Below are 18,784 nucleotides of genomic sequence, written 5' to 3'. Positions count from 1 at the left end.
GGTAACAGAAACCTACAATACTGTGAATCCAGCTATTCAAACTTAATGCCAGGGATAATATCATTGCTATTATCATAAGCACTCACATTAAACACTTATTATTTGCAAAGCATTTGCTCACCTACTTGGCATGTATTAGTTTATTCAATGCACACCACAGCCCATTCTTGATCTATAAAACCATATTGTGTTTTTCATTAGTCTCTGATGCCCTGGAGTCTACTACATTTAGCTCGGAGTCATTAGTGGAGACCATAGGTAAAAATGGGTTTGGTGGGGGGGGGCATTTGTGATGTCCCATCCCATTGCTTATGTCATCTGTGGATGCCCTTGTGCTTTGTGACATTTCAGACACCTGCTCATCACATCACGTCTGTGTTCATCCAGGGGACCTTGATAGTTTTAAACATGATATCCAGTGTGTTGTGCCCATTTGTGGTCTTGCTATGCAAGTCTCACAACTCCCCCTGACTTAATTCACGCTCACTCTGAATGCAAACTTTAATTTTTCAATATTCTTCTCACTCTTTTCAATATGCATATGTCCACATATGCATATCCTGTTTTTTCAGTCTTGTGATCAGTTGTAGGATTGATCCCCATGATTTCTAAGGACTTTCTATCCTTTCATTTTATGTAACTCCTTACATAAAAATATGTAAGGAATGAAATTGTCTACTCTATGTTGGGTGGGTATTTTTGTAGTTGATTTCCCTGGTAGCATCTTGGCATCATTCCCTGCTTTCATTTCACGCTCCTAAATTATAGTCCTCTTCCTCATCTGCCTGAATGCACTTATTCTCAAGAACAAATCTGCTTAAGATCGCTAACCTCTCTTTTCAAACCACCAGCAGAGTTTGCAGTACTGGTGTGTGCTGGGCTCCCCACCACTACCGCTAACTGCCACCGTTTCTTCTCTAGCACCAGCCGACCCTTATTCTGTACACCCCACTCCCACAGCACCATTCCAGCCCTGGGAGCCAAAGACTGGAGCTGGTAATGGCTTTTGTTCTTCAATTCAATTGTTCAACGCATTTTTATCTTAGTGTATATTAGGCCAATGGAACATGCAGTAGTTCGAGCTATGGCATTTTGTATAACTGAGTCGATTTTAAGAACTATGTAAACCAAAGTTTAAAATGATAATCGACTCTTCTAATCTAGGAATAAATTGCCGTGTCTCTCCTGAAATCTAAGTATTAAAACATCACAACATTTAAAAGCCAATTAATAACAGTTGACACATAAATATTGAGTCTCATAGAACAATTTCTCCTCCTCCACCCCTTTCCTGGTTTTCTTTGTTCTCCTGTCTAAATTCATTATCCAATCTAAAAAATTGTGATACAAACCCTTAAGAGAACAAGGCTCTAGTTATTCAAAGAAAAATACTTGATAGAACTTAGCATATTGCAATTTTCAAAATGATTCTCCTTTGTTTTGCTACAGCTGTGGAGTCTATTACAGATGTGTCTGAAGCACCTGAGACCAGCATAGGTAATGGCATGACTTCAGCAATCCAACTCCAGGTGCTTCCTGCCCTCATGTCACCATCAGCTGAGAGCCACACGGGTTCTCTCACTGGGAATTCACATTGCAACACCATTCTTTGTCACGCAGCTAATTTTCCATCCGGAGCCTTGTATGCGTAACCACTGTCCCAGCAGCTCTGCCCTCGTCATTGTCCCATCGAGACTGGTCTCTTGAACTGTGAAGTCTTTTCGTGAACATTGAATGTTCTTCTAACTTGGTGCTGTGTTGACTATTTCAGATAACATTTGTGTGTGTCGTCTGTGTGTATAATGATCCCCTTCTACTTTATGGCCTAGTACCATGTTTTCCATTAACATGCGTTTTGCCACATTCGTTTACATGTTTTATTTTTGCTTCTTCAGTGTTTAAGTGAAACGGGATGCTTCTTGACTGGCTCCTGTGATAACGCAATTGGAACCCCCTTTTCTCCCTTTACTCTTGGGTATGAATATGAGTGGACTTTGAGATTTTCTTGGATAAATTATATTATCGTTAAATTCCACGTTTCCTTGAACTTTTCAAACCCCCACTATCTTTGTACTATTGGTGAAAAGGTAGGGTGCAAGGGGAATTTTTTAAGTGATAGTTCATGCTTTGAATGCATTTTGTAACCTCTGTACTTTGAAAATTGTTCTGCAATCTGGTTTCTATAAGTATTTTGAAGCAAAGTGCATTGGGAGGAGATAGGGGTGTTGTGTGGCTGTATACATGTAACTCCTCCCTGACCTCCTTCCTTTCCCCTTCCTCGGGTCCACCGTCCTGAAGGTTGTCAGGTGCTTGTTTTACCCAAGGCAGCCGTTTCCACTCCAGTTCCACAGAAGTATCGCCCCTGCCTTCCAAAACTAGCATCCTGCCCAGACCAGATGAGCAGCAGACCAACCCTGGTTGATACAGTGTTTTGTATTTCATATCCGAGATGACTTGATGTCTCAAACCTCTCCTGGTTATTCTTTTTAAGAACTACAATGATTAATACTATTGAAATGTGTAATTATAAGTGCTGCAACGAATGGGTTTTATTTTGTATCATTTTTCATGGAACTGCCTCATGACATGACTTTAGCTGCAGTCTCTGTATTGTTTTGTTTTTATATCGTGGGGGGAGCGAATAGCTTATCCACCAGACTCTCAGCTAGCACGGGATGTGAGAGTCGGAATACCACAAGCTTGAGAGAGATTCTAGTCATAAGATTTTAGGATTGGAGACTCTCAAGACTCAGGTATCCTTTGATGGAAAGCATAAGGCTGTAGAGCTAGTGATTAACAAAAAGGTCTCTAAATCTCCAGGCTCCAGACCACAAAAGCAGTGTAATCTCTATTGTTTCTTACCGCTCATTTTTCTACAGGCAAGGGGATTCCTTGAGCTCACAGAAGACCCTGTTTTCTTGATTTTTGCAGCAGAAAATGCCTCAGGAAATGTTGGTTGTCTAATCACCCTTTTTCTCCAGGCTTTGGTTAAGGTTGGAAGCAGCTTGGTCTTGATAAACACTTTGTTCCTTCTTACCACTCCTCAGCCCGATCACAAGGGCTAGTTGAGCCAAGTGAGACATTAGGTCTGCAGTAAACTTCCATCTGAGAACCACTCTCTTCTAGCAGGATACACTTTTAATTTCCTTAGTAGATAAAATAGTGCTTTTTACACTGAATGTCCAATTTCTTTGGATATTCTCAGCAAAAGACTAACTTTCTACTGCAATGTAGAGTTGATGTTCAATTTCTCTTCCTCAATATAGGCAGTAAAAATGATGTTTTACTTAACCAGCATATTTTTTACATTAGCACTCGATATTAAAATGCATCTATTTTCTAGGTATATTTGGGATCTAATATGAAACTTTTTAACTTATAAGACAATGTATCTATTTGTACTGAACATATTACATCTGGGGGTCTGAATAAATGGTGTCCACTTGTAATAACAGTAAGTTGCTGTTGCTGTTACATTTCTTTTTATCTATTGAACATATTTTAAGTGTGTTTTTCTAATGTCTTCACGGTTTCGTTTTGCCAGCTGGATGTCTGGAATGTCACTTCCTAAGATGTTGTCTGGTGGGGTGTCTTTCCTGTTACACAGGACAGTATCCTTGGATCGGATGTGGTTCTTTGGTAACTTTTATGACGTTACTTGCAGCGTATGCAAGTCTTGCGTCGCTCAACAAACATCTCTGATATCCTAGGCTTAGGCACGTGGGTTCTTGAGAGACTAAGAGCTGTAAACCTCTACGCTTTCTTTTAGCTCCCAAGCAGACACCCCGCGCTCCTTCCAAGCCCGAAGCATCGCCACCCCCAAGAATCCCACAAGTGCGCCCAGGTAAAATTTAAAACGTATACATATTTTGGCTTGAAAAAATTGAGGTTAGTGAGATTAGCTGTTCAACAGAATTATATCCCATTTGGTTTTTAACCTACATAAATCATATCTTCTTTATCCTAATAATGATATTTTTAGACTTTTATCTAAAGGTTACCGTGTTTAAACAACTTATTCCACAGAGATTTCCTAACGGTGGTTATAGTATTAGAACGGAGATGGAAAGGATGGATCTCTCTGGAAGAAAACTCTGTCTGCTCCCTTTGCTTCTCCCAACTTGCTAACAGTCTGTCCTCCTCTCCCATTGTCTCTGAGTGTGCCTTCCCTACTACTGGTCTAACCGGAGACTTTTCATCCATCCACACCGCTTTCAAAAAGTAGCTAAGGTGCACTGACATTGTATTCCTGAACGAAGACTTACATCTACAATTCATGATCTGGGGAAAGGAAAATATGAATAACATCAAGTTTATTATTTATTTCTTAATCTGACTATAATTCTGAACTCTTACTCCAAATCCTTATATCTCAGATTCTCTGAAGTTGGGAGCAGGGGAGTAGAGGGCAGGGAGAAAGTGTAGTTTAAGGTGCGTTGAGTATAACTGGGAAAAATGGAAATGAAATGACTCATATTTTGAGTTCTCTCTTTCAGCTCCTAAAGGGTCCCAGCGTGTAATTGCAAAACCCCAATCACCACCAAGCCCAGAAGTGTCATACACTACTCCTGGTAAATGCTTTGTTTTATGTTTAAGCCAAATGCATTCTATTGCCATGCTCCGCTGCAACGAAGCATGGAACTTGATTAGTCTGAGGTCAATAGTTCACTTACATTCATTCAAGTACTGTGATATATCATAAACTGCACAACTATTCAGAGAATCTCATAAGGTTGTCCAAATGCTTTTGTAAAGCTATTGGCACAATCAAAGGCTGAAAATTAGAATCAAATGCCTCTTCTAGAACTAAATTTATTTTGTTCTCTGACATGCAAGTAATAACTCATCAATGTTAACCAGGCTGTGCTCAAACATTAAGGGGAATGATGCCCAACTAGTCTCTTGGGATCCAAAATTGTACCATATTCAGCATTGTGTCCTTTTTCTGCCAAATTCTGCTTTCCAAATTTATAGAGCAGTAACTTGGTTTAAGAAATTTGTTTTTAATGTACAAAAGTGCTTGACACAATGGATGGATGGATAGATGGATTGTGATAAGGGTTGTGTGAACCCCCAATAAAATGATTTAAAAAGAAGAAGAAATTTGTTTCGTGACAAAAGGATTTCTTTAGCTACAAATCAACTTCTTTTCCATCACTCTGGGAAGGCCTTATGCCCATTGACAGAGAGCCAGGGAGTGATTTCATATTGGTGGAAGAGGCTAGGGGTGGGGGTACTTCAAGGATCCAGACCTTTTCTGGGACTATGGGGTCCCTGGATGGTTAATGCACTTGGCTGCTAGCCAAAGGTTGAAGTTTCAATTCACCCAGAAGTCGCTCAGAAGAAAGACCTGTCCATTTGCTTCCCCCAAAACCAGTCATTAAAACCCTACGGAGCACAGTTCAATTCCAACACACCGGAGGTGAGAGTAATCCAGTGGCAACTGGAACTGTGCCTATTTGCACACGATCCTCCGGTGGCTTTAGGAAGCCAATGCTAGCCAAACAACCCTCTAATCAACCAAACCAAACCCATAACTGAAACAGAAAAGTCTGCAGTGTGTGTTTGTTTTCTCCTCCTTCCTTTTCAGAGAACAACTGGTATCAATTCCTAGGTACTCTTAAGAGACTTAGGAGATAATCCCAGAGTCAATAGATTTGATACTGTAGCCTGGAATGATGGCATTTTGGAGACAAACCCAAATTCACTTTCCTATAATGTTTTCCAGATTGCTTTAATTTTTAAAAAACTAGTCTTATATCCCAACCAGAGTGTAAATCACGTGCATATTTAATATGAGCTAGTATGATTTGGTGTGAATATAGGACTGAATCCAGGACAGTGTTCTTGTATTGTTAAGTTTATCACCAGTTCTGCGCTGCCCTGTGCGGCTCATACGAGTCAGAATTGAATTGATGGTCAAGAGTTTGGGTTTTTGAGTTTAGAGAAGAGCATCATGCGTAGTAAAGAAGAGAATGCGAACAAGAGGAAGAGCCTTATCCCAGTGGATTGACACTGCTGCCGGCAACAATGGGCTCAACCTTGGCCAGGGAAATGGTCTCCCCAAGGCTGGTGGCCTGACTTCCTCTCAGCCTGGACCTAAAAATAGGGAGGCAGAAAGCAGTCAATAGAGACCCCAGGGGTGAAAGGGTCCACACGTCTGCATGGATTACTTTTCTAACAGAATAGTCTCTTTGAAACCTTATTGCAAACTTTACATTCTGCTGTGTTAACCAGATACAAAATAAAATAAACCCATTGCCATCAAGCCAATTCAAATGCACAGCGACCGTGGGATGGACAGGAAATGACCATGGCGTTTCCCAGGCTGCAATCTTCATGGGAGGCAGACACCCTCGTCTTTCTGCTGTGGAATGGCTGGTGGATTTGAACTGGTTAGCAGCCCAGTGAATACCCAGGGTTGCGTCCATAACAGATAATAGCACATTAATTCTCTCATATATTCTGGCGAAACAATTCATGCATTCGTTTCTATTTTGCACATATTGGACATTCTCTGCTTTGCAGAGTCTTGTGCTAGTTGAGTTTTTTTACTTAGAGTGGTATCATTCATTCAAAAAGACAATGTCGTGGATTTACTAATATTAACCCTAAATTAGTTCGCATAATTGAGTCTGAAATCTAATGGTGGTAAATGATATTACAAGGAAATAAGAGCTACCTTAACAAACTCATCTCTGATGAGTTTCCCCCAGCAGGGAAGACCAGGTTTAGACACCGTGGTTGTCTTCAGTAGTGTGCAGAGGAATGCCACACGGGGATTAGAAACGAAAACAAGCATGCCTTTCTTGGAGGTGGAGTCGACCAAGTAGGAGAATAATTCATATCCCTTTCCTCGGAATATTTTGATTTCTTTCCTTTCCACTGATTTCACCTGCTTTAGAAAGTGTGCTGTGGCTTAGTGTTAAATCAACGCTGCATGGTTCAAAAGGAAAGTGCCAATTGTTGCAGCAGGAATCCCCACTATCCGCTCCTATTTTACTTTATTTTCTTCCTGAGCCACAACTAACAGAGAGTAATGTATTTACAGTGTGGTGGATTTATTGCTCTCCTTTCTCTCGCCAGATTCTACTTCCCCAATCCCAGCTCCGCTTTGAAGACACTAGTTCTGTAACTAATTAGGGCATTTGTAAACTACAGGCTGTTTCATATGCTCATGACCTTGGCAGTATCGAGTCAAAGTGCCTCCTCCTCTAGCCCCCAGATAAACACTTGCCTTGATTTACAACTGGAAATTCTTAAGCGTTGACCATTCAAACCCCCCAAAACATTGTAAATCAAATATGAAACAGTTCACTCTACTCTTGGGTTTTTCTTAAATTGCAAACCACTGATTCCCTTGAAGTTCTAGTTTTCCTTTAAAGTTAAAAGATCAGATTTTCAGATACCCCTGGATATTACATTTTAATTTATGGAACCTATAACTAAATTAAGTTTGTATTCCAAGTGCCAAGTTAAAGTATTTAACTGGCCTTAATGGCCTAGACTAAACCAGTATGGTATAAAAGTTAAATGTGATCCAAAAAACAATAGAAAGTGAAAGTCTTATTATTTTCTGAGAATGTCTGTTTTATATAGCATATTTCTACACTGATGGTAAATTGGAATTAGAGACCAAAACTCGGGGGTATAAGTGTTTTCTTCATCTTTCTCTGAGACAGAGTTTAGCCTAAATCCTAAATTTTCCCCAGTATTGTATGGGATGGGAGAAAAAGGACACTGGTTACCAAGATACTCTGGTGTTGATGAAATCTTCGTTTGGTAGGAATGTCTTTAAGACAGAGAATAGGACTGAGAAAAGCCTCCTTGGGAGGAGACTCACTGTGCAGGTGAAAGAAGTACTTCTCCTAAAGAGGTTCCTGCAGAGAATCAAAGGGAGTAGCAAAAGGCAAGTCACCCAGCCATTTCCCCTAGCGGGAACTAAGATACCAAACCCCCTGCCCCTGTTGACTTTGCAAAAGTAGAAGCTGGCGCAGGCATTAAAAACACACTGGATATTCTGGACTGAGTATAATTCACTCTCTTGCTGGGCCGACATTTGTCTTTTGTTTGCATATTCTCGTGCAGCCCTGACCCCTAACGTTCTCAAACCCACAGGGTTCACAGGGACCACAAAAACAGAGACAACTAGCATTATCTAGCATTTAGCACGTGACAAGCAGACTCATACGGGGAGCTTTCTCTTAATGAAGGTGCCCCGGTGGCTAACAGCTCAGATGCTGATGGAACAGTGGACAATTCAAACCCACAGTCACTCCCTGGGTGAGGAGGTGTGGCATCTACATCCGTAAACATAATAGCTTTGGAAACACCATGGGACAGTTCTTCGGTCCTATTGGCTGGCAGTGAACGGAGTAGGCTCAATGGCAATGAACTTGGTTTTGATTATCTCCCAATGAATGGGTGATCCCTTTTGTTTATTTTCCACCCACAGCAGCAATGAGGGCCTTTGTAGAATGAAGCTGTTCTTCTCTTAGATATTCTAGATGTTTCCTTGTCTACTCAAGATGCTTCATGAGCATCGCTTGCTCAAGTGGCAGGCCATAATATATACGTTTTAGGTTGCTTGTTAGCAGTGGAACTGTGACATGGCAGCCAACCCTTATGGCCCAACCTGACTCTCTGTTCCAATGACTTTCTACATGATGTGAGAGGCACGCACCCTCAAATGTTTAATTGTAGCAGCCATCACCTCGCCCTTCCTTCCCTGGACAAGGCTTCAAAACAAGCTGTGAGCGGCTTGGTTTCTGTTTTATTCCCACCAGAACCTTCTCTACACCAGGTTTCCATTTCGAAAAGAATAGTCGTCACGATGTTGGAGTTTAACCATCATGAAGATAACTTTGCTTCAGTCGTCCTTTCTGGGATTTTACAGCGGGGTTGGGAGGGGGGTGGTTGTTACATTACATGCCCAGTGTGGCATTTGGCATACACAGTGTTTTATGTGCTGGGCTTCTACTTTCAGTGCCAGAAGATACTCTCCTTCCCCATAAACCAGACCCTGAAGTCTCTCTGAGTGAACCTGGTAAATAGATTATTTTATTTTCCAAACTACAAAGTGTATTTAAAAGAATTATCCTTGAAACGTATATTTTAATGGTTGTGATATCGAAGAAGACTGGAGGAAATGATGGATATGTAATCTATATTCCTCTGGTGGGGCTTTAATCATACAATAGGATGTGTTTTCTTGATTAATATGAGGAGAATGGTCTATAATTTGTTTTCCCCAGAAATGCATTTGCTGAATGAGAGTCATGCATTAATTATAAGATATAATTATTAACTGAGCTAACCATTTTCACCTTTGCTGACAATGTAAGTGTAGCTAGTCAGCTGTCATTATAAATGTTGTATACTTTTAAATACAAAATTTGGATACTGCTGGAAAATTGTTCTCAAAGTAACAGTGAATGAGAATTTTAAAGTTTGGGCTAAACTACGTTCTCTGTGCAACATCTAAAATGTAGACTTTCTTCATAGTTTTAGTGGTTGTTAGAGAATGTATCCAGGGTCAAATGGATGTATCTACAAGTGCAGAAACCAGGTTGTAGATCCATAATTCTTTCTTTCATTTGCTTTTGGCCTAGTTCTGCAACCCGCTACCTATAGAATTGATCCACCAACGACAACAATAGGTAATTGTTTTCGCAAATTGACCGAGTCTAATGTGTTGTTCCCTTTGTACCGTTCTAGTAAGTCTTTCTCACATGATCATGTGGCGACATGTCTCTTCTCAATCCATTTCATCATTGTGTTCTTTCACTTGCTTTCTCTTTTGGTTTCTTTTTACCACTGAAGACTTGACACTGCCTCCTTATGTTAATTGCTCCAAAGCAGAAAAGCAATGGTTCACAGCTATGAAGAAAGACTTTTTTCTGAATACAGAGCCAGCTCCGCACTGTATCTCTCTTCACCTACCTCATCTTGGCACTATGTTGAAAATGATCCAACTTTATTCATGTCCTTCTAGTTAAATTTTTTTCTGCCAGTTCAGTGGGTCTCAACTCTAGTGTTCCGTTTACATGTGGTGTGTTACAAGTGTCAAATATGCTGCAAGTTCTGCCTTCTTGCTGTTGGTTAAAATTCTAAAATTTGCCAATGATTTATATTTTCAAATAAACTTCAGAAGATGCAAGAACACCAACCCTATGCAAATGTTATTCTCATAATAAAATATGCTCCCTTAGCTGAGAGGCAGAGGGTAGAATAACAGTTAACATACCAGGACTGTGTCTAACCCGTGTTCCTTCCCAGTGGGCTGTGCTTATGGAGTGTGTCAGCCATAGAACGCCATTGGTGATGTGTCCTGGTGGAGAAACAGTTGAGAACCATTATTCTGAATCTCCACGGTCATTTTCCTAACATTTCTCTGTACATTTTTTTTCTCCATGACGCACTTATTGTTTTATCTTGTTGGCTGTCTATTTCGCATGCAGGCATCTTGGGAAATGCCCACCTGGTCTGGTGCTGGTCTGAATCCAGCAGTTCACACCTTGCTGCTTTTCTTTTGCAGCTTCTGGAGAGCCCTGGAGCATCCCTTTTAGACCGATGGCTTCACCTAGTCCCAGGCAAGAGGAACCGCAAGCCACGCAGGGTAAAATCTTGTTTTATTATTTCAACCAATGAGGGCCTTTTAGGGACCTCATAGAAATTCCCCTTAAAATAGTGAACTGTACATTCTGTTCATGGGTTGTCAAAGGTCTTTTTTTCCCATTATAAGACATGTGCTTACCGTTGGATTCTTTGGCAACGACTCTGTGTGTCAGCCATTGTACAGTCTGAAAAGAAAATGTTTTTAAACAAGATTTTGACAGAAGCCTAAGTACTCTAAAAGGAAAAAATTACTTGTAAACTATGTAAATGCTGTGTTTGGGGGTTCCTTTTGAACTGCGTTTGCAGTTGGAACTGTGTTTGGGTAGGAGACAAGGGAATCGGTCATCTAGAACTTACTGAGCTGGGTGCGAAGGGCAATGTTAAGAAATGAGAATTCTAAAACACAATTCTTGTCAAGGGTGAGTTCACATTCTAAACATCTCCCCATGCTGACAGGAGTCAGTGACAATAATGCTTCCTCTGGCTCAGCCAAAGTGCTGCCTAGAGTTCTTATTTAAATCACATAAAACTTCTGTGAGTCAGATTCTTTCACTTGCTCCATTTGAGTGAGTGGAAAACGGAGGAATAAAGACATTGAGCAATGTGACCCAGGGCACACAATTAGTATCAGAGCCAGGGTTGGAATTCATACACTTTTATCTGTGTCTGCAACAATCTCCCGATACAGTGAGTGTGACAGAGCCAGTCGCCAGATGAAGGAAGCCTCACAGTGGAAGTGACATTTGCACTGGGAGTTGGAGTGAGAACGGAAGGTTCACAAATGCAAGAGACAGGATGGGGGAGAGGCAGGGAATGGCGGCGTGACTAACCTGATGAGCTCCTGGGTTTCCTGGAGAAACCAGGATGAATGAAATCAGGCAGGTGAGCTAGGATGAGCATGGTATGCTGTGGAGTTCGGCAGGAACGTGTTCCAAGAGTGGAAAACCTGTTTTCCTGACTCTTGGGTGAAAACAAACCAGAAAACGAGTTCTAGGCTGAGTTTATCCGTTTCTCTATCCCGTCCATGGTGTAGCCCATAAGGTTAGGATTAAATCAGTGTCCGTACTTTCCTCCTTCCATCCCGCTTCAAATAAACCATCCTTTGTATTTCTCTGATGAAATAAAGTTATGGATCCTATTTAAAACGGCATGTTTTCTTAAGGAAATTCAATTTACAATTGAATTCAGTATTCAGCGTGCAGGTACAAAGACACCTTAGGGAATGAGTGGCTGCTGCTCATCCGTCCTCATGGGGGTCTGCAAAGTCAACACACCCTTGATGACAAAATCAAAAGTCCTTTTCAAGAAACTAAAAATGTCCCATTTCTGCTCTCTGTATTTTTAATATTTCTTACTGTGTACAAGCAAGTGCTATGACTTGTCAACTGCCAAAAGCATTTATGTTGCGAGCAGAATCAAGAGAATAAAACGGAGCAGCAGAATATTACCGTGTGTTAGGCGCACCAAGCGTTTCCTTGGGTCCAGGATCTGCATAATGTGTGGTGCCGTGATCTCAGGGTAAGATGGGGATGGAAGCTTGCCTGACTAATTTTTTACCAGGGAAAATGTGATCTGTGTCCACAATATGAACATAGAGATGTTTTCACACAAGGAAAATAGAATATTTGTTGCTGTATGATATAAATACACCTTTTTCACTTGTTTCATATCTTTAAGCTCATCTAACTTCTTTGTGAAATTTTGGGATCAGGAAGGAAAACTGAAGATGATAACACGTAAAGACAGCTGAGAAGCATTCAGAGAGGAACTGCATCGACGTATTCTTTTGTTATTAGGTGCCTTTGACTAGGTTCTGACTCACAGCGCCCCTATGTACAACAGAGCAAACCCTGCCCACTCCTGCACCACCCCACAGTACTGGTATGTTTGAGCGGTCGCAGTCGCTGAATTGATGCCCACGAAGGGGTCTCCCGCACTCTCACAGGACGAGTCTTTCCGGATAACGTGCCGAGATGAAGTCTGGTCACCCTCACTCACAAGGAGCATTCTGGCTGTTCTGAGATAGGGTTGTTGTCGCTTCTGGCAGCCCATGGTACTTCATTATTCTGCACCAACACTGTAATCCAAGTGTTATCAATTCTTCCTCAGTCTTCCCTTTTCCTCGTCCAACTTTCACACGCACACGAGGTGCTCATACATGGGTCAGGCACACTCATTGCTCAACTGACACCCTTGCTCTCCAATGCACGACGAGGTCTTCGGCAGCAGCTTTGGCCGATACAGGATGTCTTCTGAGTTCTCGACGGCTGCTTCCATTAGCATTGACTGTGAATCCAAATAGAATGAAGTCCTTGACAATGTCAGTCTTCTCTCTGTTGATCTTGAAATCTGTTGCTTCAATCGGGAGGGTTTTTACTCTCTCTGGGTTGAGGTGTACTCCATACCAAAGGCTGTAGTCTCTCAGCGTCATCAGTAAATGATTCGAATGAGGTGTGGTCCCTGCATATCATAGGAGGTTAGGGAGTCTTCCTCCCCTCCTGATGCCACAATCGCTTCTTTAGTCCAGCCTCTCTCACCATTTTCTCAGCATGCAGGTTGAATAAGTATGGAGAAAAGAGACAACCCGGACACACGTCTTTCCAGATTTTAGACCATGTTTAAAATATGGGGAGAGACATGCTGCCCTGTCCTTTTTTCTGTCAAGAAAAATGTGTCATTTTTCTAATCCAGTAACTGCCTCTTGGTTTGTGTATAGGTTCTGCATGCGTACAAAGAAATGAACATAATAATTATTAAAATAATATTGTTCGGAGACAGCAAATATAGTCAATATACAATAAATCATTATAATGTTTCATGTTTATAATGTTTCATTTCATTATAATGTTTCATATGTTTAAAGGCAATTTATCCTTTTATCATTTGATGGGGAAGAACAAAGTATGATATTTTTGACAAGTTTCCAGATAACTATTTCAAACAAGCCATCTTACTGTGCTTCTCCCCAGCAGAAACAGACCACTCTACCCAAGAACACTTCACAACTAAGACTCCACGAACACCTTATTTGACAAGGACGACGCCGGGTAAGACTACTTTCCTACCTCGGAACACTAACTTTTCCTTATCTGTTTCCAACCAGGAAAGACATTTTCTTTTCAGGGTGTAAATTTCCATTATAGTGAATGAGCTACCTATTTTTTTTTTCATTTCATCAATGCAGCACGTCAGCCAAACCTGAATACTTAAAATAAGTATTAGCTGAATGTAGAGAACACACATTCTTTTGTTAGAACTTATTGTTAAATGTACGATCACCTGCTTAATGCTAAAAGCTAAAAATAGAAGCTCTCTTTTTAATCACATCATCTGTTTCACACATTTAACATCTGATGAATTAAAGGTCTTATGATCTTTCCTCTCCTTCCTACCCTCCTCATCAGGAGAAAGATGGGGTTTTCTACTCCCATAAACAGTTGCAGTCCAGAAAACTCACAGGGGCCGTGCCCCCCTGTCCAATGGGGTTGCTAGGAGGTACTATTAACTGGATGGCAGTGAGCCACAACAAAAGCCCTCCTTCTCCCCCTGTCTCCTCGCTGTCCCCTCTGCCCTATCATACCCACCTCAGGTCAAAACACACTGATCTGGTGGTCTGGGCATTCCTGTGTGGTGAAAGCAGTTCACACATTCACCTGCTAATCAACTGAGTGGGAGTACGAGCCCACCCAGAAATGGACTGGCATCATACTTCTTAAAATCAGCCAATGAAAACCCTATGGGGCACTATTTTACTCTGGCATGGATTGGGTTGCCTTGAGTCTGAATTGACCTCATGACAGTTTGTTATTGTAGCTCAGGAAAGAAACTATTAAGAAAAATGTTTGTTTGGGAATTAGTCCAGGTTGACTAGAGAAACAAACCCAGAAACATTCATATGTGTGTAGAGAACTTTATATCAAAGAGCAATTATACATTAAGAAAACATCCCAGCCCAGTCCAGATCAAGTCCATATGTCTGATTTTACCCCATATGTCAATACTAGTCCATAAATTCCTCTTTAGACTCACACAGCAGATGCAATGATGCTGAATGCAGGAAGAATACAGGCCAGTCGGTGGAAAGTCTTGTGGATCTAGTGGTGGTGGAAGAATCTCAGTGCTGGCATGGGTCTTCACCTGGCTCCTCCAATCCCTGGCTGTATCAGTGTAGTTCCATGTGGCTTATCAGCAGAAAGACAAAGCAGAGAGAGTCTCCTCCCTCTAGGGAGGAATACAGGAGTTCCCAGAATCCTTAGGGGAAGGCCAGGCCCACACGGAGGCCTCATTGGCTATGGCCTGATTGACAGGCTACACTCCACCCCTTTGCAAGTTGACAGGAGATTATGTAACTGCCACAGCTTGTATAAGCGATGACAGTAGATAGGTTTTCTCTGGGATTTCCTACTTTCATTTCTACTTGAGGATTCCCTAATTTTTGGAAGCATCAACTCCACCACCAACCACCAGTGATTTTTGCAAAGTGAGTTCACCTACATGCAGCTGTGCATCAATTTTACGTTTGCAGAAGTCTTTCCCTTGTGGTTTCCTATCCTGCTTGGATGGACATGGGAATGTTCACCCAGCTCTCAGAGAGAATCATTCTTGCTGCTGTATTACAGAAAGAAAACTTCACTTATTTCACTTTGAGTCCCAAATCTCTACTGCCTAGGGAATGTTTAATGAAAACTGAGAACATTCATATTCAGTTGTATTATGAAATATAGTAGTGTCATTAAGGTATTGATATTATTTGAGTCTTCAGTCTAAAATTAAATTCCACAGTCTCTATAATTCTGTAACAGCCATCACATCATTAGAAGATAACGATTTAACTGTCTTTCATCCATGATTACTCTAGGTCTTTGCACATTTCATGATAATATTTGGCTTTATCGTCTTGAGATACCCGTGAAACTTTCTATTCAGCTCTTTGACTTCATCAATTCTTTCATAGTTCTTAGCACGTTTCTGAGTCTCATCTGACATCCACTGTGATCTTTTCTTTCTTTCCTATGTTTTTATATTAAGGGAGGGTCTGAGCAGAGGTCCACTCCCTCAGTGTAATGCCATATAAATATATGTACATAGGCCATCAACTCTTTTTATGGATTAATGTATTTACATACAGACACCCCTATGCCTGTACCTCCATTCCTAGTTTTGCTCCCTAGATCATTCCTCTGTTTCCTTGTACCTTCCTTCTTTTTTTTACCCCGTGATCACGCTCGCCCTCCTTCTGCCTCTAGTACTTCCTCTCAGCTAGATTGCTGTTGCACCAGCGCTCCCAGGATCTCTAGATGCACCTCATTGTTGGTTTTTATTGCCTAGTTGTTCTCCTGCTGATGCCGCTGTTTGTCCAGCGCACCTTTCCCCACCCCCTTCCCCATCCAAGGCTCTCCCCCCGCCCCCTGCTGGTCCCGTTGCTTTCTCCTTGAGCTTGCTTCCCAGGCCTGTCTTGTGTGAGTAGGCACAGCAGCAGACCAATCAAATAGGAAACAAATGGTTGACCGAAAAATCAGAGAGAGAGAAGTAAGAGGGAGAGAAAAAATCCAAAAAACAAAACAGAAACGAACAACAAAAAAACCCAAACAGAAACAAATAAACAAAAAAAAACCCAGAAAACACAACTACAGCAAAAACAAAAACATGCATGCTTTCAGGTCTGTCTGCTAAACTTTATGACGATCTCCCCACTGGTCCTGGGGGAATTCCGGGAACTGCCCTCCTAGCCTGAACTCTGTTTGAGGGGGCTCTTTCGGGGCTTTGTGGCTCGGCTCCCATGACTGATCTGTCTGTTGTGTTCCCTTCTTGGTTGGCCCCCTTTCCTGTGTTTTCCATGACCTTTTGCTCCCTTCATGTGTGATGTTTGTGATGTCATCCCATAGCTTCATCAAGTCTTCTGGTCATTAGTGTGCAAGGCTTCAAATCAGCTCTTGAGATCTTCTTGGAATTCAGGTGGCATAGACTCAAGGTCGTCTTCTGGCTCTTGTAGACGTGCTTTGATCTGCTCAGCTTCAACCTGAACTTACAGGTAGTCTGCTCCACAGTCAGCCTCTGTCCGGGGTCAGCTGCTGGCACCGAGCCTCTCCACCCCTCTTCCCACAGACACCACCAACCGCATTGCTGCGTCTTCTATTCCATGTGAGTTCTATTTGTAGGAAGAATGCACTGAGATGAGCTTAAATTAGAAAAAAGAATTTATATCAATGAAATAAATATAATTTTAAGGGATTCTTTTTGTCATTGAGGCAATATTTAATCTAAACAAATATTGTTGGGAATAGTATACTAAAAAGTATCTTAACTTTTTACCAATGGTCATTTACAAACATAAACAGAAGAAAAATAATGTTTGTTATTAATAAAGACCTCCCATAGCCATTGCCAGTTACAATTAACAACAAATGGTCAATTTATATTATAGCCACATACCCATCACATTTTTAATGTTTATTTTTATTTTTTTAAAGTCTCTTTAAAGTCTGATTTAATGGAAAATAGCTAGTTCTCATAAGCAAACAATGTTTTGCAGCAAAATTAATAAATAATTATAATAAACAGGACACTTATTTAAAACAACTATTTAAAGTGTGATTTTCAAGTGAGATAAAAGAGTTTCTATATTCTTATGGATTTCAAAATTCAAGAGAAAAGATCATAATTTCAGTGGAAAATAAGCACCAGTACTAGTACATGGGTAATCTTTGTCAAATTCCTTCTGAATTACATTTTTATTGGATATAGGTTTCAAAGCGGATTGAATTTATATCACGGACCTGATATGATTATTCGAATGGCCAGCGTGTTTATACATAGGCAGTGCTTGAGAATTTGAAGGTTACCGTTGCATATGGTTCTAATTTACCTTAGTTTACTGAGGAAGAAAGTGAGGCTGTCTGCTGCCAGAAAGATTGATAGTCTCAGAAACCGTACAGGAGGTCTCTATGAATGGGCATGGACTTACTGACAGTGAATTAGTGCCCGCCAAATGCCCCAAGTCTTTTCTGTCATCTAAAAGCAATCTAGCGTTGCAATGGATTTATATGAAAAGCTGGACTAGATTGAATTTACAGGGACTCTTACCACCATCCCAAAGGAAAACATCTGCCCATCATCATACATTTTAACGTTTGTGAAAATTAATTTTTATGACATCAGTACCTCTGTCCACTCTGGTTACTTTGTAAGGTCCATCTAACCAGCAGTTCTCAACCTGTGGGTTGCGACCCTTTTGGGGGTCGAATGACCCTTTCACAGGGGTTGCCCGATTCATAACAGTAGCAAAATTATAGTTATGAAGTAGCAACGGAAACAATTTTATTTGGGAGGGGGGTCACCACGACATAAGGAACTGTAATAAAGTACTGCGGCATCAGGAAGGTTGAGAAGCACTGATCTAACCTATAGAGAATGTCAATATCAAGCACTGATCTAAACCTATAGAGAATGTCAGTATCAGTTTGCTGCTTCGGGCTTGAAGTATGGCAAAACTCTACACATTACAGTCTTTACATTGGAAGCTTATAAATGAGCTACATTATGACCTATTTCACAGGTGTATTTTTTTTAACTTGGAAGCCACAGACATTGCTGATTTATGGTTATACGAATAACCACTCAAATATGTAAACAAAACCACCAGAATGTTGTAATGCACATAAGTTGTTTGCAAGAAAAAAAATTTTTCCAGTCTTACGTAAAGCGTTACCAGCAAAGTGAGTGTAGCAGGCAATGTGATGTGTTGAGGGAGGCAGAGGAGAGGAGGGATGGAATGGATGAAGCCCAGTAAGAATGCACATTTTAAAACTGTAGGAAGTAAAAAATATCTCAGCAGAGGCTCCCGGGAACTTGTTTGTTTACATCGATCATTTATTTATGTATTTATTTATTTATTTAACACGTCTTGGTTGGGAACTCTCGCTGTGTAGGTCCCTGGACCACGCAGGGGATAACAGGAGCAGAAAGTCAGGTCACCTGACCGCCTGAGAACTTGTCTGGGGTCTTGCTCCATGTTCTCTCTTTGGACGGTCAGGCTCTATCATTCCTAAAACTTTACAGAACAGACAGGGTTGTGTGTTTATTCATATCAGGATTGATGAGCAAAGATGATTTTATATAAACCTACTGCCATCGAGTCAATTCTGACTCAGAGTGACAATACAAGACA

The 18,784-nt window shown here is 41.0% G+C and overlaps 1 protein-coding gene across 1 annotated transcript in view; it reads left to right on the top strand.

Moving 5' to 3' along the window:
* LOC101643821 (ABI family member 3 binding protein) overlaps positions 1 to 18,784 on the top strand; it is a 263,477-nt gene that overhangs the window by 189,741 nt on the left and 54,952 nt on the right. Inside the window, exons 36-44 of the mRNA XM_045286146.1 lie at positions 202 to 258; positions 922 to 996; positions 1,450 to 1,497; positions 3,770 to 3,844; positions 4,497 to 4,571; positions 8,987 to 9,046; positions 9,612 to 9,659; positions 10,538 to 10,618; positions 13,587 to 13,664. Coding sequence (XP_045142081.1) covers positions 202 to 258; positions 922 to 996; positions 1,450 to 1,497; positions 3,770 to 3,844; positions 4,497 to 4,571; positions 8,987 to 9,046; positions 9,612 to 9,659; positions 10,538 to 10,618; positions 13,587 to 13,664 — 597 coding nt within the window. The remainder of the gene's footprint in view (positions 1 to 201; positions 259 to 921; positions 997 to 1,449; positions 1,498 to 3,769; positions 3,845 to 4,496; positions 4,572 to 8,986; positions 9,047 to 9,611; positions 9,660 to 10,537; positions 10,619 to 13,586; positions 13,665 to 18,784) is intronic.

The sequence above is a fragment of the Echinops telfairi genome, unplaced genomic scaffold (genome assembly GCF_000313985.2).
Source record: "Echinops telfairi isolate 266 unplaced genomic scaffold, ASM31398v2 ScPeMD7_6;HRSCAF=24_0, whole genome shotgun sequence".
Taxonomy (NCBI): domain Eukaryota; kingdom Metazoa; phylum Chordata; class Mammalia; order Afrosoricida; family Tenrecidae; genus Echinops; species Echinops telfairi.
The sequence above is the reverse complement of the archived record's forward strand: the minus strand, read 5'-3'. Positions and strand labels throughout refer to the sequence as shown.